The following is a 24,294-nucleotide window of genomic DNA, read 5'->3' on the forward strand; positions in this document are numbered from 1 at the left end:
AATCCATAATCATAATGTCATTTCACAACTGCACTTCATGTAAATTATGTAAATAATGTTATATATTGCACTTCTGGTTAGATGCTACTACATTTCATTGGTCCTGTACTCCTGTACTCTGCACAATGACAATAAAGTTGAATCTAATCTAATCTAAACAACAGTGTGAGAGGACAGACTATCCTTCTGAGAGGCCACTGTCATTAAGGAATATCATTGCTAAGAAAATGTGTTTTGTAGCAAGATAATCCATGTTATTCACTTTATCTATGCGTGGTTTTAATGTTTTGGCTAATAATGTACATCTCACTCTCTACTTATGATCTCCAGCCAGTTAATCCGGACAATGGTTTGAGCCCTAGCTTGGACAGGAGCACTGAGTTTCTACATGACCCACTAGGGTTTGATTCCCTGGGCAGGGACACCAGGCCTTTACAGTAGTCAGTCAAGAAAAATTATAATACAGCATCAGCCAAATGGCAGAGATTTTTGTGAGTAGGATTACAGACCATCTACCACATTCTTGGTGGTTAGTGTAATGCAATGGTAACACCATTGGCTCCCATGTGAGAGACCTGGGTTTGACTCCCTGTCTGTGATGCACCAATAAGAGTCCTTGGGCAAGACTCCTAACACTACATACTTAGTAAGTCATTCTGGATAAGAGTGTCTGCCAGTTGCAATAAATATAATTCTTCTGAGGTGATCCTTGACTAGCCGAGTCCACTGTATGGTTTTCTCTTGACAGTTCTCTGTGTGAACCTTTTGGAATTATAATGAAAAAAATTGAGATCTTTCAGGTATTCATTGAGAACAACCATAAAAACCTCATTGTGCTAGTGTATAAAGTATGTGAACCCTTGGGTTAATGACCTCAAAAAAGCTTATTGGAGTCAGGTGTTAGCATACCTGGAGTCTTACTCAGAAAATGAGATGTGGACTAGAGCTTCTTTGCCTGATAAAACCACTTAAACTTTGTGTTTGCTCCACTTAAGGAGGATGCGTGTGAGCCATGCCTCACCAAAAATGTTATGTTGATTTACATAAAGCTGGAAAGGGTTGCAAAATGAATTCAAAGACTTAAGAAATTCTCCAGTCTACAGTAAGGCAAACAATCCAGAAATTGATACAATTTAGGACTGTGGCTGCTCTGCCAATAAGTGGGTGCCCAGTCAAAATGACCCAAGAGCACAACCGAGATTCATCACTGAGATAAAGAAACAGCCAAGGATTTGAAGGCATCATTGGTATAGGCTTACATCTATGTTCATGAGTCTACAGTCCTCGAACAAAAACGGTGTCTGTGGCAGGACACCACGAATGTGCTTACTAAAAAGAACATTACTACACGCCTGAAATTTGCGAAAGAGCACTTAGAAACTTAGATTGAACTATTTGGAAAGAACACGCAGCACTGCATCTGGCATAAAAAAGGCACTGCACATCTCCATGAAAATACCCAAAGTGTAAGGTTTGGTTGAGGGAACATCATGATTTGGGCCCTGCTTTGCTGCATCAGGGCCTGGCCAGCTTACAGTTACTGAGGGGAAGATGAATTCCCAAGTGTATCAAAAGAATTCTACAGAATATTGTCTCTCTCTCTGTACATCAACTGAAACGCTGTAGAGTGATGCAACAGGACCCAAAACACCAGAGCAAGACCACAACAAAATGGCTTTTCAAAAACAAAATCTGCCTTTTGGGGTGGCCAAGTCTGAGCCCAGATCTCAACCCTATAGAGGTGCTACGGATTCATTTGAAGAAAGCTGTACACAAGGCATCCAAAGAATATGGCAGAGCTAAAGCTGTTCTTCCAGGAAGAATGGGCTAAAATTCCTCCTAAATGATGTGCATGTCTGATCCACAACTACAGGAAGCACCTGGTTGAGGTTATTGCTGTCAAGGTATGCGTGCGTGTGGGGTGGTGGTTAATTTATTTTACTTACTACCACTTTGAATGTTGAATTAATGTGTTCAATAAAGACCTACAAGGTCATATTTTTCCTTTGGGTTATTGTTTTAGGCACAGTATTTGTCAATACCCTTGACTTGGATGCAGATCAGATCACATTTTATAACAAATTTATGCAGTAAACCATGAAATTCCAAAAAGTTCACAATTTTTCTTGCCACTGTAAAACTGACACAATCTGTTACAGAACATTTAGTTAGTGTAAATCAAGTGTTCAAGCTGTTTGCATCTCCAAGTTTGTATGCTGCCATGTTTAACTTCGTCAGAATTCCCTTTTACACACTGATAAAAACTAAAACAATCTAATTTTTTCCTGTATTTTGGCTGAATCTCTAAATATGCAAAACTGGTTCAAACAGCCTAAAAATATAGCAGTATCAAAATGAAAAAAGGAAGGGCATGACTGGTGACAGTAAAAATCATGGTCTTTATTAAAAAAAAAATAAAAATAAAATAACAAATCAAATCATCATTACACAAAGACAGTAACAGTGATTATATGTGTATTTCTGGGCTTATTTCCAGTTAAAACTATGTATTTCACCCATAAATCTTTGTTATTTTAAGTGTTGCATTTTTTCTCCCAGTTGCTGTGCAAGCACTATCTGCAGCCCTCTGAACATCTAGTTTGGCAGTGATGTTACATTCAATTGGCTGTAAAATATTTAAAAAGTAATAATAATCCCTTTCTCCCCCTGGATTACTTACACTATTGCTCAAAAAAAAAAAAAAAAAAGAGGTAAATATAGTCCAACATTCTTAATGAATGCTTAATGAATTCCAGGACTTGGCTCAACCTGCTCAAATTGATTTGCTGTAAGCCCATAACAGTGCAGCATTTCACACAGTGGTCCAATAAGGGAAGGGAGAAGGGGGGGGGGGTGTTATTGTTAAAATGCAGGGGGGGGGGGGAGAAAGAAAAAAAAAAAAAAATCTCCCATGTTAGCAAGACAGTTGTACTCTACAAATTAAAGCCTACCCTTTCAAAAACCAAAAGCCAGAAGAACACACTATACGGTTTAATTTGATAATCTAACATGGTTTGGGGTCCAAAATCTGCATGAACAAGCACAGTGTAACAATGGGTAACAAATTAAGGGAAGGCTGACAACATAATGGAATCAAGGAAAAGGACCATTCAAGAGAAAAAGTATATATCATTGAATGGTATAAATTCTAAAGCTTATGATCACTTTCAAAACCACTTTTGGAGTGGGGTAGTAAGGAGGCTAGGAACAAACCGGACTATACTCTAGCTAAACATGTGAACGGAGCAGGCACAGGACAAAAGCTCGGATAAAACGTCTTCCAAAAGACCATGCACCATGATACATAGGTGGATTTGACACTTCAGGGTGAGATTAGTTCTGAAATGACATGGCAAACTGAATAATAAAAACAAACTTCAGACAATAACTAGTTGAGGGATGTGGGCCCAAAACAAAATTGGGGTGAGGGGGTGGGGTTAAACTGCTCAGACCTATACTCAAATCTCCAAAAGCCGTGTGGCTCTGTGAACTCAGCCTCAAAAATAAAGTTACATTTGGAAGTGAGGGGATGGGTGTGGGGTTGTGATATAAAACAACTTTGTGTGCATTAGGGCTGGACCAAATGTGTGAGAAGATGAGATGAGTGTGTGGAAATGGGGAACAGGGGAGTGTCCTCATCTAGGATGGTTAGAAGCTGTTGAGTTCGCTCAGGGTCTGGTCCAGAGTGGCATGGATCTTGACGTTCTCCTCTTTGGCATCTCTGAGCTTTTCTGCAAAATGAGGAAATGAAACAGCATTTAAACGAGTTCCTAAACCACCAAAACAAACCTGCAGAAAGACAGATTTATTTGAAGTTTCAATTTTAAAAATAGGCTAGAAGCAATTTGCATTATGTTTATAAGCATATGAACAAAAAGCTGTAATCCCAGCTTTTGTAATGCTCTGGAATTGGCACTGCATTATTTAAAAATAATAATAATTCCCCCAGTACTTGATTCGGCTCCAACAGTTAACAATGAGTTTGCATTAAATGTTAAGAACCTGTGCACTGTAAACTTGCTTTAAAAGATGTTTTAAAATTACATAAGTGCAATTTTGTTTTTCAGAGCTTGTGTTACTGAATAATGCAAATTTCACAGCTGTACTATTCTCGAAAATGTCTTTGAGAAACTGTTCACCCTGGTGGTGACAATGAATGTATCTGAAACGTTTAAGACCCAAAAATGAAAAACCCTTTTAACAACCCAAGACGAAATGCCAGATTGCAGAGACAGGTGACCAGGTTTTATGACAGTTTAGCAATGATATTCCATAAAATCCATGCGCAGCACAAGGGCAGATTCAGAGGATTGAAGATCTCAGTGAATTTATAAAAATTGTAAAAAGTGAAGAACACTGCCATGTTGTAGATTTTTGATCCCTGGTTTCCCCATCACTGCCATTGTCCATTACATTAATTTCTTTATGGTGTGCCATTCTACATCAAATCCTTACCTAAACAGAAATGTATAGGTCAATTGTAATAAAATGCCACCCTATTCTACTGGCTAATATGGGTAATCAGCTAGACGTTTTATTTCAAATATTTTTTCCCCAAACACTAACAGCTGCCATCTGTGTAATCAATGTAGTTGATCAGTGTTTTTACAGTCACACTTTGGTATGTTGCCCCCTCCTCTTAAATCTTCTTGTGTGAAAGGGGAGTACATGCTCATTTAAAATGTGAAAGACGCAGAACCAGATAAAATGTGAGCTGCATGGAAAAATAAACACAACACGCTACAATGAGTAATGGGTGACAATGTACCCCTTTTAAGCCATTTGGAGACATTCTTTCAGAAAATAAATTCATTTTGTCACATGTTGTGATCAGATTGAAATGTTCATAATCATAACTGACTACTGTCAAATTCTAGTTTGCTAAATTAATCTGATTCTATGCATGTGAACCCATTGTCTGCCATGTGTACCAATGCAAGAACTATGTCTACATGTTTGAAAAATGAAAGCAGTCTCATGGCTTTTAGAGTGGTTATACATTGCTCAAGCTGTTGTAGCTGTGTTTTGTCTCATCTCCTTAAAACATTTCCCTCTATTTAATACCTTGCGATGAAGATAAGCCTATGAAGAACCGGGTAGATGAGTTTTAAAGAAACACTAGCAATGCTTAGCAAACATTTCTTTAAATTGTCACATATACTTGAAAGTGGAAATGTTAATAAGCATTTTTTTTTTTTTTTTTTATTTTTAGAGGCAATAAAACAGATCAAGTGCAACACTGTTGCTGAGCCTGTAACAATACTGCGTACCATAGTGAAAACTTTAAAATTGCAAAAAAATTAATATATTATGTCAAGTGTTCCATTACTGGCCAAATGGATTCCTCAAATTGACCTGAAAAACACCAATGAATGCTTTATAGCCCATAAAGTCTATGAAGCTCTATGGTACAGTAAACCCTGCTAGAAAAATGCCTCCTTGCCTGAAGTGTCTAATGTCCACAAAACGAGTGAGTCTTGTTCATCTGCTTAATAAGCCACGGTTGTGTGACTGAAAAACATTTCATGACTATATTATGATTCTGTTGCTGCACAGTATGTTGGTCACCTAGTGCTTCATCCATGGACCCAGTTTCCTGTTGGCTGGATGTTTTTGGTTGGTGGAATAGTCTCAGTCAGGCAGTGACACTTAGACACAGCAGTGCTGCTAGAGTTTTTAAAGCCCTGACCCACTCTTACCAGTGCAACACACTAATATGTCACCACGTCAGTGTCACTGCAGAGCAGAAAGTGAGCCACCACCCAAATTATACCTGCTCTGTTGTGGTCCTGACCATTGAAGAGCAGTTACACAGAACAAATAGGGGGACTACAGTGTGCAATTTAAGAACTACCAAGTGCTCCTGTATGGTCAGTGAATGTAGATACAAGGTAGATGTTCCTAATCCAGTGAACAGGGTGAGTCAAAAGTCACATGACACCCTTTTTTCTGAATACCCCAGCAAGTAATGGATCATTGTTCTTCTGAACATCTGGAACATGGCAGCCATCTTGAAAGTTGCCACATTGGATTAATTTTTACCCCCCCCCCCCAAATCGGGAAGGTTTTCATGCAGCATATTAAAGAAATAAAATGGTGTGATATAGCAGTAAGTTGCTCCAAGTATCAAACCCCCACCCCATCCCAAGAAAGAGAGACAAGCTTTAAAAGAGAGAACAAGTATTTTCTTTTTTCCCTCCCTTCAGCATGTACACAGAGCATCAAAATACAGCAGAACTAAAGGAGAACAAGCTAAAGAAAGAAAAGTGACCAATGACAGTTTTATATCCAATTCCTCTATCAAAGCCTAGTATAATTACAATACATATGACAGTACAGAAGGAAAAGAATGACTCAGAATGCAAAGACTTAATAAATAGACAAAAGATGAAGCAAATAAGGACAGATACATAAAACCAAGACAGAAGGATGAAGCAGAGGGAGAAGCAGTGATCAAGGTGACAGAAGGTGAAGAAGGCCAAGGAGAGTATCTTGAAGTCAAAGTCAGCCAGCGCAAAGTCCAGACACTTATTATCTGTGAACAAACAGGAATGATAGGCACCTCACTACACAGGCTTACTACCACTTAATACCAGTCTGTTTCAACAAACGCTTAACGGTAGAGTTAAATGGCACATCCTATATCACCTGCATGGGCTGAAACACCTAGGATTAATAACACTCCCCATCATTTTTATGTTAAAGGGGAGGAGCTAAACAGATGTAAGCAGAACAGTTGGATGTACAGTGGAAGTCAGAACAGAATTTGGGGGTGGTACTAGCTTCCTCATAAATGAGGAGAGATAAAAGTAAATCGTATGACAAATATTAAGATTATACATAATTTCTAGGCCACTTCAAATTGGAATGCATCAAGGATTCAGCGCAAACTTGCAACTCGATATTAAAAAAAAGGGCAAGGAAAATTCATGCAAGTACTTAAATATTTCAAAAACTTAAATCATAATTCTTACTTATAAATGAATTTCACTTAGTGGAAATGATTCTATTTTTGCCTTCATCTTGTCTACTCACTTTGGACTTCACTGTACAAGCTACTTTACATGACACTACAACAAACTCAAAACGTGAACAATGCTTTGAAACCATTAGTAGATATGTTTAGTACAGCTGGTATTTTTAAGCATGTAAACAAAAACAAGTAAATTAAGCAGTGATGTGATGAGCCCTTTGTAAACTGGAAATACAGGAAATTTATGCTAACACCACACAACAGTAATCTCAGGAGCTTTGTGAGAGCACAACCACGGCAAGTGGGCAGAGTTAATAATACTCCTGCAGCCTTATTTACTACTGTCTTCACACAAGCAAGCCATGTTCTCACTCCATGCAGTTATTACTACAGCCACAACAGAACATCAGCTGCTCTCTCAAACACAGCCCACACAACATGTTTGAGTAGATCAAGTTCACACACTTCTTGTAGCCGCATTTCAAAACATGGAAAGGTAACCCAAAAATGTAAGCCGAGAGTGAGGCTCAGCCACTAGCACAGCGCTCACGACAAGTGATCACAAAAAATACAAACTACAGGCCAATAATTACATAGAGGTCATGTCGTTGAGGGCGTGATCCAGCTCTTCACTAATGGCCTTGTACTTGAGTTTCTGAGCATAGAGCTCATCTGTTTACAGAGAGGAAAATCAGATCGAAAGGAGAGAAAAAAATAAATAAATACATACATATTTAGACAAAGAATCACAGAAAAGGAGTTGAGAAAAGAAAGAAAGAGTACTAAAAGGACAGAGAAACAGAGGACAAATCATTATGAACATGTCATGTACGACATGAATACCAAAGAACAGAAATTGAATGGAGAGCAAGTTATAAAGAGAAGTAGAATGCGCTGTTTTGTTTTTTTTTTTTCTTTTGCAGGATCAAAAAAAATAAATAAATAAAATTAGAACTCCAGGCTCTGGGAAAGCTCCTACCTTCCAGGTCATCAATGGTCTTCTCCAGTTTGGCCACAGACCGCTCTGCAAACTCGGCACGGGTTTCAGCCTAGAACAAACACTCAGTCAAATATCTGCAGCATTAACAGCTTTTATATAAAAACAAATAAATTAAAAAAAAAAAAAAAAAAAAAAGTAATTCAATTACTCCAAGGACTAAACTGCTGGAACTGTCATAAAAGTTTGTTTACAGTGCATAAAGTACTATACAAACTTAACATATCTTAAGACTCAATTTTTTAAAAATGATATAATTCATGTATTATATAATAAATAAAAAGAGTGAATGTATTAATAAATGCATAAATATCAATAAAATAAACAACGCTACATATCCAGTTGATGGTTACAAATTATTAATTGCTACCAATATTCTTGCTTTAAAAAATATTATACCCATTTTGATATTGGCTTTAAGCTTATCTAAATGTAGACTGTTTTTCAAGCTTAAACACTAATGGGACAACACACTATGAAATACCCAATGTGAATATGCGCAACTTCATGCCTGAATGCTTACATGTTCAGATTAATTCTGATTGTCCCTGACACCATTTACTGAACTATTGTTTAGCAAATTTTCTGCCATTAATCCAGTTTGGAAAGTCAGCAATTCCAATGTTACCTACTAAAAATGGAACGTTTTGTTACTAGTTTGTAAAATCAGCATCAGGGACATAACTAGAAAGCAGCAACTCACCTCTTTCAGCTTATCAGTCAGGATCTTGATCTCCTCCTCATATTTGTCCTCCTTCTGGGAGTACTGTAGAAAGAGGAAGAAAACCAATTAAACAGTATGGTACCAACAACTCAAACACACATTTAGATTTGGTTCTACATCTTTCACGTTTTAAATGAGCAAGTACTCCCCTTTCATCTGCAGTGCCTATATATAAAAAAAATAAATAAATACAAAACCAAATCCAAAAAGCTTTGCCAACACCAGAAAGCCAAACCCTAATCTGTCAGGGGAGCTAGTGGGTAGAATGTTCAGTATTTTGCTCTACACATTTCCGTATAGGCTGGGATACAAGGTGGCTGTTGAGCAAGATTTGAGACACCACACACACACACACACACAAGGTGCTGGGTGCTCTGCCAGGGATTTAAACAGATCAGGACATGTGCAGTGGAATGTGGAGCACAAGGAGAACCACCATCAAAAGCAAGAATAATTTGAGCATTTAGAATCAACCATGAGGTATGGAGCAAGTGACAAGTGAACAGGAATAGTAGAGACTGGCCAATACACTGTTTTGTCCAATATAAAACAGTAAACTGTGAACACCAATATTATACACCAAGACAGAAAAACATATCCCTTTAAAACAGTACCATGCCATGCTAATTAAACAGACAAACAAAGCACAAACCAGATTGAAAGCAGTAATCAAGGTCTTTGCAAGTGACCCCTGATTAAAACTGCAGTCTTGTATACATTTATTAAAAATTTACACCAAGTGTGTGTTTTCAAATATATCCTTGAGCCACAAAATCAAGAGCTTGGTTTGTTTGATCATTACCAACACAGGGTTTTTTTAAAAACAAAAAAAGAAACAAAGGAAAAGTTGCATCTCCTACCAATGGAGAACAGGACTCTCACATGCAGCAAAAATATAAATTAATAAATAAAAATCCATTAGAGGGCCTATATTAAAGAAATCTACATCTGCCTCTGTACTGCTGTTAAGCTAAACATGTTTATTAGATAAAATCTTTATGTTAGAGGTGGCCTGAACAATGTCTAATGCTGACAATAAATGAGCCCAGTGTCGAGTGGGAGAGCAAACTAAGTGAGCCATTATCTCAGATGTGGAAATAAAATCCTGCTCCTGAAATTTGGCTAGGTATACTGAAGAAATTAATAACTTTTCTACTTAAATAGTAAATGTTTTGCCTCAAATCAAGCAATCAAAAAAAATTGCTTTATTATTTTAATGCAATCTTTGAGTGTCATTGCTGAGGAAGAGTTGTGTATAATGTTACATTATAAAGAAACCCTGATAAAACTAATCTGATCAGAATGGGGCTATAATAGGTCAAAACGTCAGGTAAAGTATACTTTCAGAAAATAAGTCATTACTTCAACATAGTAACTCGAAACAAGTGGAGGAATAATGCACCAGGGTCTATTAGCTACATGATGCTACATACCATTCCTCAGTCACAACAAAGGGGAACTGCCTCATTACAACATTGTCCTCTGTGCGCACACTGATTAACATCAGAATAAAGGCCAGGGTGGATAAGAGTGGGGCAAGTGTGTGCCTTCTACTTCCCTGCATTTGATTATACTTTCTTCCTGATGTAATGTGGTCCAACATGTTTGGCCTTTTGCTGTGGATGATGAAACACAGATGCATGGCCAGGAAAAGGCCACTTGGAAAGGAATGGAATCATGTTATGCCCACATGACCAGGCATAAGTCATTGATTAGGCAATTAAGATGAAATGGTTTAGACTTAGCTTGGGAAGGAGAGGGGTGGGTAGCATCGTCAAGAAAGTGGAGCTAAATGACAGTTTTCACTAAATATATAGTAAGACAACATTACTACTTCTGCAGTCCTATATTCAATAGACCCTGGGCTGTGGCACACTATATGCAGCTTAATAAACATTCATAAGCTTTTCAAACAAGCAGTGGAAAGGCCACACTGTCTAAAGAGACCATAATCCCTGGCTGGGTCTCAAAGGATCATGCAGCACACACCCCTACCTTCTCAGCCTGGGCCTCGAGACTCTTTAGATTGTTGGTGACATTTTTCAGCTCCTCCTCCAGCTCAGCACATTTACTGTAAGCAGGGCAGCCATTTTGATTTTATTTTTGGAAGAAGCAGAAAGAAACAGACAAAAAGAGCAGAGGGGAAAAAGGAATAAGAAAAGAGAACACATTATAGCTGAAGAACAGTGTAGAAGTGTACAGGAAGAGAAACTGCAGGAGACCTTAATCGCTAAGGGAAGGGAAGTGAATTAATAAAGTGTGAAGTCAATAAAGACAAAACTGTTCATTTATATAGAAATAGAGAATTGGAGTAGCTCCTTTTCCTACAGCACATCTATAATGTACAAGGGAGGGGGAAAAAAGAGCTAATAATCAAAGCTTTTTAAATTTGATTTAATGTTCATTTCCCATCATGCCCCAAGTGAATGCACTTGGTAGAATTTTTAGCTTGAGAATTTAGTGTCACCGTGCAACATCACAGCATAACATCAAATCTTTCAGCATTCACAGACATTCAAAATATAATAGTTACTAAAGGCATTTTTTCAAGGGCTGCTTTAAAAAAATTGCAAATTATGCAGCATATTTATCAGATAGCATTTCAGAACTAGTTTAGTATCAGCTGGGGTTGCTGCTATAGCTAGCTTTACAGTACATAAAACCAGTAGAACTTGAATAAAGTTGGAGCATGTAGCCTGTAAAAATTTGACAGAGCAAATTAACCGAACTAGACAATTTTTTTAATCAAATGCTGGCATAAGTTATATTACTCCATCTCCCAGTGCAAAACCTATCCCCTGTGATTAGTGCTTTATTGTACACAATATTGTGCAGATATTTACCATGGCATGATCAAACAACTGACCCATAATAGCCCAAAGTTTTCCCTAACGCAAGTTTAAAACTGCACTGGGCAGTGACCTAAACAGGTCAAACACGCATAAAATAATGCACATGTGAAAAGCAATTCCACTAAATTCATGATCATGCAGTGAGAAGTTTCTCCTTACACACCCGGACCGGCATGCCAAAAAGTCAACAAGCGACCCCAGAACAGGCCTAATCATGCAGTTGTTGTTGGAGGGTTGCCTATTGCAGTGAGTGTGGCTGAGAGAAAGGAAGGAGGAGGGGGACAGGGAATAGCAGAAGCAAAGATTGAGAACGGCCTTTGCCGGAGGAAGGAGTCCGTGTAGCTTTTCAATTCACTTAAACATTCACTGAAGACTGTCACCACACACAATCAAATTTCAATTAAACAAGATTTTTCAGAATTAAATCTTGTAAGGAATCAAAGAAAAATCTATTCCAGCCAAATAATTATCCTCATAGATTAAAGTGCTCCAAAATACACTGAGCTTCCAATTTATTGGGCATACCAGTTTTGTGTATCATACTGCACCTACCTTCACTGGCCATTTTAGGAAGTACACCCACTATACTGGTCTACTTTATAGATTTATAATTGCTACTCAACATCAACGTCCTCCACCACATCCCTCAAATGATAAGGACCAGCAAATGGCAGCAGCTGACCAGGATTTTACAAGTTGGAGAGTGGTACACAAGACAGTGAATAGGCAAAATTCGTTTTAGTGGGACCCGGATAAAGATTAGAGCGTGGTAGATATAGGTATTAACATCTTGCACTATAAAGGACAAAGATTGCCATAAACCATTCTACTTAATGCGTAACAAATTAATGACCAAGGCTTAGTGTTACCCATGTGTAACCAACCATAGAACTGGCAAATACTATATCTATATGTGCTTATAGAACTAACACCACACCACCATAGTCGGTTAAAATATAATTACTCAATTTCATTTTTACAGCAGTAGCAAGTACTAACTGTGTTTGTTTCAGAAAGTAACAAATTTAAATGCAATCTTCTATTAACTATTCACTACCTAGTTCTTTCATCTCTTGATGACAGATTTATTGATTTCAGGAAATTAATGTGGAAAAAAATGATGCAACTTGTTTGAGGAACTTGCATTTAGCAATATTCTCAGATTTAACTTATTTTCATTCATCTATTTATTAATCAGAAAACAGTAGGGCCTAGACCCACTAGGGACTAGACTCCTGCAGCAATGCCCCTATATTTTCAGTGGCACAATAGTATATTTATGAGTGCAGAGGGTACTATATTTGCTGTTGGCAACATTAATTCAATTCTTATACCTTTTCCTCAGAAGCCTGCAGGGTCTTCAGTGTTTGATCCAGAGCTCTTAGCTCGTCCTCCAACTGCTTCCTAGTACTGTTAATTCAGTAGAGCGGGGGGGTGAATGGGGGTGGGGGATAGTCACACCCAAATGGTCAGACATGCCAAAACAGAAATGAGGGAGAGAATTGGGAGATAAGATACACCAGAATCAGTATTCTGGTCATTACAATGCATTCCTTTTGTCATGCAACCACAAAACTCAAGCATACTTCTCATGCCAATGTTATACCTAAAGCTTTATGGGGAATAGCCTACTTGTCACTACAGGCACAAGCATACAATCATACAATAAAAGATATAGTACTCTGAAGCAGTGGTTCCCACACATTCTGCCATGCCACCCCTTTTTAAAATGAGGATATTTGACACAGACTAATCTTTTGCATCCAGATTCTACTAGAATATATTTTAAAGAATTCATACAATACTGCAACTTGTTTTTGAACTAAAGAAAAAAGTGACAAGTCACTTTTTCAGTGGCATTATTACAAGTGATATGATTGAAGTATAGTGAATTTGCACTAGCGCCCCCTACTTAGAGGGAGTGCCCCCACTTTGGGAACCACTGCTCTAAAGAAACATGTAGTTCTATGTAGAGATGTGCATTTTATTGCTCACATGGCTATGGTTCAAGGTCTGAAAGAGTGTGTACTGAATGTGTAACTCACGCCTCAGCAAGCTCAGCTCTTTCCTCAGTGCGCTCCAACTCTCCCTCCACAATCACCAGCTTACGAGCCACCTGCACGCACACAAACACTTTGTTAATTGCTACCAGGTGTTGGATTCCTCCATACCTACCCAGCTGGTGTACAGGTGAGTTCTTCTAAACACGAGTGTGAGCGTGTCCGATGACCTCACTGTTACATTCTTCAGGTAGTGTTGAGTGAGCATAAAAGTGTGTGCACACCGCCCATACTTGTGTGTGTACATAGAACATGTGTGTCAGCATGTCACATACATAAGTATTTTGGGGAGTTCCAAAATACCCGTCACCTCCTCGTACCCACCTCCTCGTACTTGCGGTCGGCCTCCTCAGCAATGTGCTTGGCCTCCTTCAGCTGGATTTCCTGCAACTCCATCTTCTCCTCATCCTTCAGTGCCCTGTTCTCAATCACCTTCATCCCTCTGTTAAACACAAAGAACCATTAAACTGTATTGTCTTCAAGGAATGTATAGGTCTTCATGTGAGTACAGGTGGCTCATAAGCTGACGGTCACTGAGGGCATTGTGCACGCACCTCTCGCTCTCATCTGCTGCTTTCTCTGCCTCCTCCAGCTTCTGCAGTGCTGTGGACAGTCTCTCCTGAGCTCTGTCCAGCTCTTCCTCAACCAGCTGGATACGCCTGTTCAGAGAAGCCACCTCTGCCTCAGCCTATCCCACAAATACACAAACAGAAATCTCATTAATAAACTCCTGTCTCATTAGTTAATATGAAAAGAAAGAAAAAAAATGACTAGGAGAGAGAAAGCTCTTGACAAATCAAGACAAATATAGTCAATGGTTCAGAATGACAAGTGATCAATGAATGTACAGATATTTTGGCATTGCCTACACAGTTAATAAACAGTTTGCATATCCCTACTCCCACAGGCACTTAGGTTACCATTTATGTTCAGACTCAGAAGCTGTAAGACAGTGTTGCAACAAATTGTGGGGTAGGGTGCTATTCTTCATTGCACTTCTCAGGGAAGAAAAAACACTGGGCACATAACATGTTTCAACAGTGCCACCATGTGAAGAGTGAAAATGTGGGTTATTATTATTATTACTACTAGTTTTTTACTTTATTACTTCTTGCTATGCCACTCTTAAACAGGAACACACTATTTAAACTATAATTAAACAAACCCATATATGTCTGAAAACAAATTTCAAATTGATATGAGTAACTGTTACACCAAAGATTGAATATATTTAAAAGTTAGGTGTAGGACGAAGTGTGCTTAATTGTGCATAAAAAACACATCAATACATTCTTCCATGTCATATCTTAAAAATAAATAAATAAAACAGGAAAAGAAAAACTACCATCAATAGAAGCTGTAAAAATTTGTAGAAATTAATCATGTTGGATCATATCTTTTGGACCATTTGTGATCAGTTACACAATGTAAGGTACAGCTAGATGTGACAAAAGAAAAATAAATGAATAAAAAAACTAAACTGGGAAAAAAATAAATAACACTACTTTAAACACTACTTTATCATTTACTTTAAACTGATTGGCATTTTAACTATGGACAATAAACAGGAGTCACAAATTGTGTTGAATCTGTTAAAGACCCCCTTCAGTGAAAACTCTGTCCAGGTGGCTGAGCATTTCCTCTTGGAAAGTGCAATTTTCCAAGGACAATCTCAAACAGGCACATTAAGACATCCAGGAGTTTTTTTATATCATAAACCTAAGAAACCAATCACATTCCTGTTTTAAAGCTACAGGGGAGCAAGTTGGGGTGGGGGGGGGGGTATTAAATACATAGGTGAGAATTAATGAAATATTATTAACCTACTGACTAAAGCTGGACGGTGAAAGCTGCACATAGCATTCTGGATTGTTTTCTTGGAAATAGCTTCTACATATGTAAAGTTTGGATGAACAGAGGTGAGTTTAGGGTTTTTTTTGATGACAGAAGTGAGAGTTTAAACAGTAGTTAGACAATATTTTTTGGCCTGCGTGTAGCTGTAACGGCTGCTCCTCCTCAGCTGAGAATAGTGTGAACACACCACTGAAGTGCCGCCGGATATTACGCCATCGCTCTCAAACTCTGGAGTTTCGCTCCTAATAAGGACTGAGGAGCTGAAGCTGAGGGCGCCAGCAATTTCTCAACACCACAAACACGTTTCATTGACCAGGACAGACCAGCACGCGAAAATACATGACCAGAATATGCCTCGGCAAAGAGAGAAACGTGGAGAGAGGGAGTCTAAGCGGCAGAAGCTCAGTGTAGTTGAGGGCTAGTCATGCTAACGGCGTCCAGGGGAAGAAAGAGAGGAGACACACCTGGGGGCTGTTCTACTAAGTTAGCCAACTAACACAAGCCCAGAGTTGAGGACTGTCCTCTAGGAATGTCCCTCAGCTCTTTTTAATCACTTGAAGGCTTAAGTTATCCGACTAAATTGAAAAAAAAAAAAACAGCTTTGTGAAATATTCACTAAGATCCTCCTGTTTGTCAAAGTCTAAAATTTCCTGTAAGAGTTCAATACAAGATAATTTTCTTCAATAATATGAAAAAGGTGCCTACGTCTAGATTAGGCTACAGCACTTCTGACAAGAATATAGGCCTTCATTTGAGCCACATAATGTGACTATTTTAGCGGATGCTAGTGAGGCCTCTCAAAAGCGAGAGTTTGGCCCAAAAAGTAGTCAACAAAATGGAGGAAAGAGCAAATGCCCGTAGCCTTCTCAAAAAAAAAAAATTATATATAACACAATAAATGAAAAGCCAATCACATGCCCATCTACACGACTGCAAAAATCTGAAGTCAACAAATGTCTGTGTGGCTTCCTCAGCTAAATATAAATATTCCCAATGACCATACGGGCTAGTTTTAGGAAAACGAAACATTTTACACGGTTGAGGATTATGCAGGTTACAGAGTGAAAGAAGAAATCCCACACTCGTGTTGTTTGTTTGATGTGTACTCTTATCTATAGCTGTAAACAGGGAAGTTGTGTTGGGATGCTGGCTGTAAATGCCACTCATTTCTGAGAGGGGCGTCAATATCGAGGCGTGTAAAATCCAGACTCTTCTCTTAGAGACTGAACGGACAGAAGTTCGGCGGCGAAAAGAGCGCCCCGGTCCAAAGCCATGCAGTGTGTAAAGTGAAGAGAGTCTACAGTCGGCTTTACCTGCTCCCTCGCCCTCTTCTCCTCCTCGACCTGCTTCTGCAGGCGCTCGGCTCGCTCCTCTGCATCGTCCGCCTGCTGCTGCAAAACTTTGATCTTTCTCTTTACCGCGTCCAGATTAGCTCCGGCCATTTTATTGTGTTGTGTTGTGGATTTGTTGAAGAGTAGTGTGCTCAAATAAGCTAATCAGGAGCAGCGTAGTGGACAGGGCGGTGAAAAAAATACACACGCAGCACCAACGCCCCGACAAGCCAAAAACAAACAGTGAGAGAGTACCGTGAGAGTCAGAGAGCTCCAAAAGCACGCCTTCGCCTTGAATTAACACCTACTTCTACAAGATGTAAATATATATTAACTAGTGTTCGGAGGATGGACACTGTAGTCCAGATTTAGTGCGGAAGATCTGAAAGTTGAATTGTTTGGCTTTTCTATATTTCTTCTTGTCAGGAGAAGGACGTGGCAGGTTCTTCAGATTCACTGCTTCCGCTGGAGAAAGAGAAAGGCCTTCGCTTCAGCGCCGCCGTTCTCGGAGTTCAGCCTCGAAGTAGTGAATTAATGCAAACGAAAGAGTGGCGGTAAGATATGTTCTCCTCCCCTTAACTCTCTTCGCTCGTTTGTCTCGACTCTTCCTTTTTCAGCCCCACTTCCGGCTTACTCCACCCAGTCTCTGACGGTTTGGTCAAACAATCGTGTGGAAAATACTGATCCTGGATCAGAGACAATTGTCTTTCTGACGGCGATCAAGCTCCGCAACTGATCTCAGGGCTTTATCCACGCTTGAGATTCACGGGGGAAAAGCCAGCCCCTGGATTACACGTGTCCAGGTAGGCTATACATGACGCAGAGTGATTAAATCACTGGCATTCCGGGCCGCTCCTTAGCCGAGGTGGGGCAAAGGTAGGTCTGTCGCATTATTTTAAGGTTGGAAAAACGATTTTTAAACGCCCCCCCACACAAACACACAAAACACATTAAAGGTCATCGGGTGCTTTTAGGCAAGTAAAACACAGAAAATGCATTTCATAGTTTCCCAAATTCATTTGGCGCGCCTGAATGTCTCAGGCATGGACTGCATTCCTAAGGTTCAAATAACATCTCTTAGTAATAACCTTATGTGTCATTGCTATTAAACCTATTGCACTTTCAGGTGTTTAAGGTAGTCTGGCTAATTCTCTTACAACACATCTGGAGTCTGAAACATGTCCTTACACATTACAAATCACAATGAAGTCACTCTGTGCCGATCTCCCAGATGCTACTTCCTTACAACTCACTCTTTCACAATTTGTCTGTCCCTGGTTCCAATCTTCTGAAGTGTAGATCAAGTAAAAGGTGCAGTAATCTTAGCACGCACAGAGGTGATGCCAATTGCATGACTTCCTTCTTTGTAAACTTGGAAAAAATGTAGGCCAAGTTGTGAAGCTGAATGTGATTACATTTGTGGTCTACTTTGTGTAATTTTAATTAGATTTCTGCTAACATTTGAGTAGCTATAATCACTAATAACTTTATAACTTTATATTCCTTTGGCCAGTTGGCAATTTATTTTCCTCACTGGCCTCTTACTCACTTAAGTGCCAGGCATATAGGTTTTATATAGAGAGGAAATAATTTTGAAGTCCATTTGCATAGGTACAGTGTAGATTTAGCATTACAATGAATATAGTATAAACAAATATGAAACCAAAACTGCCAGTCCTTATATATCTCTACAAAGTAAACAGATATTGCAGAAGATATTAGGCTTCTGTTAAGTTACTGGTACTGTTGAGATTTGAGCCGTGTATGTTGTATCTCAAATATGTATTTAATAATTAAATCAGGGCAAAAAATGTTGCTAACAAAGTACAAGGGAAAGGCAAATTACAAGATCGAGCATGAAAGTGTCCTGGATACAAAGATGAGCACTACTACTATTACACTGGTAGTATGAGCAATCATAATGGTATCACTTCGCTTGCACCATATATCAGCAGTATGATGTATGCGTCTGTGTCTGGTATTGATTTAGGATTTAGTCTGATCATATTGTTCCTTTCTGAATGAAACCTGAGAATATATATTAATTGAACTTTGCATTAAATATTCCTGTCACCCTGCAGTGTACGGTATTATATTTATTATACTTGAGTGTGTCGCATATTATTCATCAGACACTACATTTCTTCACACACACACACACACATGCACATATATATATATAATGTGAGTAGTGAATAGTGTGGTGTGTTCTCTCTGTGACTGTGTGGGTTTCCTTTTGGTGCCCAGGTTTTCTTCCACTGTCAAAAAACTTGTTGGCTATCCATAAGTGTCCCTATGTGTGAGTGTGTGATGCTCTATGATAGCCTAGTGCCCTCTCAAGGGTGTGTTCCTGCCTTGTTCCCAGTCATTCCGCATTGGCTCTGGACCCACCGTGACTAAACTGGATAAGGGGTTACAAACAATGAATTAATGAATAATGTCAATGTTTACACTTAATGTACTTAACTGGTCCATTTAGCAAGTAACAGGTTACAGGTGTATATAATTACTAAAATAGATTACTTGTATATGTAACATATTTCGTGAAATTAAAAAAAAGCAACATCCATCTATGTCTTTAAAATAGACACAATAGCTGGTGTGTTGTATAATTATCTCTAATAAATAGGTTAAGCTGGAGCATGTTGTCCAGTAGGTTTCGAAGTAGGGTCAGGCAAGCATTATCAGGCAAAACAATAGTTATCATATCCTGTTGCTCCCTTCCTGCCTTCCCTCATCATCGTGAGAAGAGTGCCTCCTGTTTGACCCAGCGAAAAAAGCCTGGGCAGGGCCTTTTCTACGTCTATGTGCCATGCTACAATCACATCCAGCAGATGGCGCCATAATCTTAGCTCCATTACTGTTGTCCTAACAGATATTCAATATTGGTGAGAGCCCTCAGGTTTTCACGTTTTTTCCCTTACACTAGGATGGAGAATGCCAGATTCCTGCACATATTTGATGGGTTTCATGTTCAAACAAACCCGATTAAGGCCACTGCTAAATTGTCAGGTTTATGTGGTCTGTCGTGATGCCTGAATGTACTCAAATCTGGACTATAGTTCACCACCCTTGGATTAAACAGGTTACACTATAATAGCCCTCTTATTTTCTTATGCATACAAAAAAAGTGCTCTGAATGACTGGAATTCCTTACAAGCTCTCTCTCATGGCTCTTATGTCTGGAGTGTAAACGAAGCTTTGTGCTATCAGGTTTTACCACTGGAACATTTCTTTCGTATTTGAACCAGCCCTTTCCCCCTTTCATTAATAGTACAATCAACATTTAAATGCACAATTAACAAGTTTTTTATAAGCCTATATATTCATTAATTTATCTGTAACCACTTCATCCTGTGTTTTCTCAAATACCATGCTTACTTCATCCCAGTGGTACTGACAAGAGCATTACCACTATAGTGTCTGCAGTTCTGCAGCTCCACAACAGAGTGCTGGGAGGATTTATATCCCTCTGTGTGACTACTGCAGCATGTCCCATTCCATTGGCAGTGTTTTTCTATAGCTATTATAGAACCACTTTTGATTGTATGTGCCAGCACTAAAAACGGTGTATTTTTTAATTTTAATACATACTGTTGATATATTGTTATATATATTATGTGTGTGCCTGGTCAGAATTTGAGGTAATGGCAACTGGAAACTTAGCTAGTTATTCAACTAATCACTTGTCAGCTTACAGAAGAGGTCATAGGTGATGGGGTGATAGGCATGATCTTGACCCCCAAGACACACACACATATATCACATACCCTATTCAGACTGCTAAGATATATCTAGAAACACATATACTCCCGTAACTACCATCATTGAGATATATTTACAGTGAGAGTGTGTTCTTATTTTTTGATGCTGCTGTAACCCATGATACAACTGAACAACTGAGTTTAGCTTTGTGGTTTTAAGGGAAGCTGCCACTAAAATTACACTGTCCTTCAACTCTCACATTCCCATCATAAGTGTGCCTTTGATCGTAGTGGCCCTGCAAGGTTCTATTTAAAACAGCTTTCTTCATAATAATGCTATTATGTTGCAGTCTGTCTGTCAACTTTATAGTGTATGGCCACTAGCGAAAAAGTCTTTTTTTTTATTTACACCATTCTGCAGAACCTGGGTAACTTACGTTGCAAAGTGTCTCCAGTTCAATTAGGCCACTTATTATTTTGGTCTTTGACAGCAGTGGTGAAGAAGGCAAGCGATAGCTTGGCTGTGGGGTTTTGTCAAGGTTTTAAATAGAATTGGAAATGACAGCTGTAACAGTGGCAACCCACACTCTGTCTCTTTTGGGAATAGAGCTTATTGCCCCTGCTGACTGACCCAGGTTGCCAGATTGCTGAAGGCAATAAATCTTCTCAGATAGCTCTGCCCAGTGTGTCTATCTAAAGCAGTGATGTGAATGGGAACAATGGCCCATTCCAGATGTCCAGGGTTCATCTCTGCCATAAAGGGAAATACAAACATTCCCAAATATGATTAAATACATGTTGACCACTATCTTGCTTAGTTACAATGTTCTGCATACTTTCTCATATTATGTACTAAAGACAGGACCTACTATATACTACTATAAACACAGAAGAGTCATGATATCATCATGTCCAATCAAAGACATGTCAAATTTTAGTTTACTACATTATTTGAACACAGCAGCTGTACTTCTCATTGTGTAGTAATCTTATGAAGAATAGACCAACAGAAATGTTCCAGAATAACTTGGAATAACATATATTTACATTGACTTTAATTGGAATTTACATATTTTTCCTTCTCCTGTAATCCTGTAAAGGAGAAACATGTTTTTGATTGGACATCGACAGTATTACATATATTATTAATGTTACAGAGAGACATCTTATATTCTTCCCACACACAAAAACCCTCTGTCTCTCTACCTCTTTCAACACACACACACAGTGGCACACACGTCAAAGCCCTTCAGCCCGTTCAGTCCAGGGATATCTAGAAGGCCACACATTATAACAACAGGTGTGCCTGCTATATCTAGAAACTTGATGAAACAGTTAATCATGGACAGTGAAGTTAAAGATGGTGGAGACACAAGCAGGATAAACTTGGTCTTACACAGTTGCTGTATCTCGTAGCTGTACCCTGTAACATTATCTGGTTTCATTTACCTTCTCATCAACTGCAGATTGTGCTGTGAACTGTAAGTATGTTGGCGGTTGATGTGTATCAGCTCAGAGTACGTTATTATTTAAGGTGAGCTCTTCTTTATGTTTGATCATCGTCATCTGGAATTACTGCCCATGGATGGTTTTTTAATTGATATATCACAAAAAGTTGAAAATAATGTGAACTATACATTCAAACCAAGGACCACACAGGGACTTTGTGAATCTGAGAATGCTCTGCAATGAGTTCTAACAAGGAGTTTAGGAGACAAAATGTAAAGGTTATAGAGCCAGCAAGAGCAGTGTAAGTGCCAGTTTGGGTGGCAGAAATGAATTGAAGACATGCTGATTTATAACCTAGGGCCTAAGCCAAAAGTGGCCTTGTGGTCATTTCCATCCCCCTCGAGTACACACAGAGCAATGACACTAAATTAGACCCTATGTCACCTCTGTGGTACTTGAGGCTTAGCAATAGAAAAAATGGTGAGAGTGTGAGAGAGAGAGAGAGAGAGCGCAGGAGGAAGGTACTGAGTCATAGAGATAGAAGGTATAATGGTGGGTGGGGAATATCAAGTTGACATCATGGTAAAAACAGGAGAAGAGACAAGCAACTGCAGGGGAATAAAGGGAGAGAATGAGAGGAATGTAGGGGTGGGGGAAGTGGAATCTGGGCTTGAACTGTTGGGGTACTTTGGTGTTTGTGTGTGTTGCAGGAAACTGCATTTATGTGCTTCATGGTTTTTCTGTTACTCACATCAGCAGCCTTCTTCTCAGCTATCTCCAGTTTTTCCTGGGCGTCTTTCAGGGCCTCGGAGTACTTATCCAGCTCATCCTCAGTTGCTTTCAGCTTCTTCTGCATCTGAATCAGTTCGTCTTCATGCTTGGGGTGAGGGGGTGGGGGTAAAAGAAGTGTGAAATGTTATCACTATAATATCATGATGCCCCAGTAGATTGCCTATACTCATAACTTGGCCAAGATTGCAACCACCCCTCCCCAAACCCACCTTTATTATCTGGCTCTGCCGATCCCTTATACCTTGCAGAAAGACGCACAAATTTATCTTAACACATGGGGGTATAAATATCAGCCCATGGATGTTCCTCTGCCCTTCATAATCTTGTAACTGCCTGCTGAGGCCTCTCATTCCTCTAGATTCTTCCATAAACACACAGTCACAGGCTTCAGATGGATGGCCTTGGCTTTCATCGTCCTGTCTACAGTTACTTGCAGCAGGATTTTGTGCTCAGCTCTCATTTCTATGTTGGTTTTGCGTTGTCTGTGGCATTTCAGCAAGCCCTATGTTTGATTTCAGGCCCTCAAAGTACGTGTCACTCCAAATACCCCTGGTCTAAGATGACTAGATGGTACTTAACACTGTATGTTGAATTTATGACGCTAGCTCGAAAGTTATGTGATTGTGTGTATGAGCCACAACTATTTTAGTGTATTAGTTTTCTACCATTGCCCCTATATTACAGAGGCATTAAAAAAGTAAAAAAAAGCAAATAACTGATATGTATATCCAGGTTGTTTTGATCTCTTGTATTAGGTGTACAAATAGGTTTCAATATGTTTTTTGTGGTTGTTTGTGTGTGTGTACAGTTGTAGTTTAAAATTAGTAATAGTAGTTTAAAATTAGTAATAGTTTAAAACACTCTCCCTCTCATTTGTCATTTTTTGGTAACTGTTGCATAGTATTAAAAACTACAATTTTCTGTGTTAGAAAAAAAAACCTAAAAATGAAAAAGTGAGAAAAATATTTTGTTAACTGCATTCATTATGAGTTCCATGAAAAACATAAATCAATGCAAAACATGTGCATTGATTTATTCTGTTCCTGGGGATAATATTGTATACAAATGTATGTGTGAGATTTCGATTAGATGATTTAAAGATGGTGATTTTTATATTAGCGATTGTGAATGTTTCATATTTATACTTTTAGCTTTTTTAAAAAATGAAAATTACAAAGGTTCTTTATTAAATACTGTACAACAGTTACCATAAAATGACAAAATATAAGAACAGATGGTTCAGGATAATCTAGGTGCCCACTAGCTTGGACTATATTGCCATCACAGTGCAGTCAGTAAGTTCAACAGGTAAGCCCTTTAAGGTGTCATTTTATCTTTAGTCATGGGTATGAAGTTCTTGTGTGCTAAAAAACATTTTAGAAAGTTGCAGCTAGTTTTGATATATACAAATTCAGCTCAGTCTCTTTCACTCTCTCTATCTTACCTGTTTACTTCTATCCTCTGCTGCTTTCCTGTCAGTCTCTGCCTGCTCTGCTTGGTCCAGAGCGTTCTCCTTATCCAGCTTCAGCATCATCATCTTCTTCTTGATGGCCTCCAT

The 24,294-nt window shown here is 38.8% G+C and overlaps 1 protein-coding gene across 6 annotated transcripts; it reads right to left on the minus strand.

Moving 5' to 3' along the window:
• Positions 1-2,385: 2,385 nt before the first annotated feature.
• Positions 2,386-24,294, minus strand: tpm3 (tropomyosin 3). Of its 6 annotated transcripts, XM_066675159.1 has the most exons (10): positions 24,181-24,294; positions 22,696-22,821; positions 14,161-14,294; positions 13,931-14,048; positions 13,592-13,662; positions 12,881-12,956; positions 8,674-8,736; positions 7,953-8,022; positions 7,567-7,645; positions 2,386-3,731 (listed from the first exon to the last, which is right to left on the minus strand). In XM_066675159.1, exons 1-10 carry the CDS (start codon positions 24,292-24,294, stop codon positions 3,569-3,571), a joined length of 1,014 nt encoding a protein of 337 aa, XP_066531256.1. In that variant the 3' UTR covers positions 2,386-3,568. The 6 variants fall into 6 exon arrangements, with proteins under 6 accessions (XP_066531256.1, XP_066531252.1, XP_066531251.1 ...); XM_066675155.1 differs by lacking the exons at positions 7,567-7,645; positions 12,881-12,956 and adding an exon at positions 10,690-10,765; XM_066675154.1 differs by lacking the exon at positions 7,567-7,645.

The sequence above is a fragment of the Hoplias malabaricus genome, chromosome 6 (assembly GCF_029633855.1).
Source record: "Hoplias malabaricus isolate fHopMal1 chromosome 6, fHopMal1.hap1, whole genome shotgun sequence".
In the NCBI taxonomy this organism is placed as follows: domain Eukaryota; kingdom Metazoa; phylum Chordata; class Actinopteri; order Characiformes; family Erythrinidae; genus Hoplias; species Hoplias malabaricus.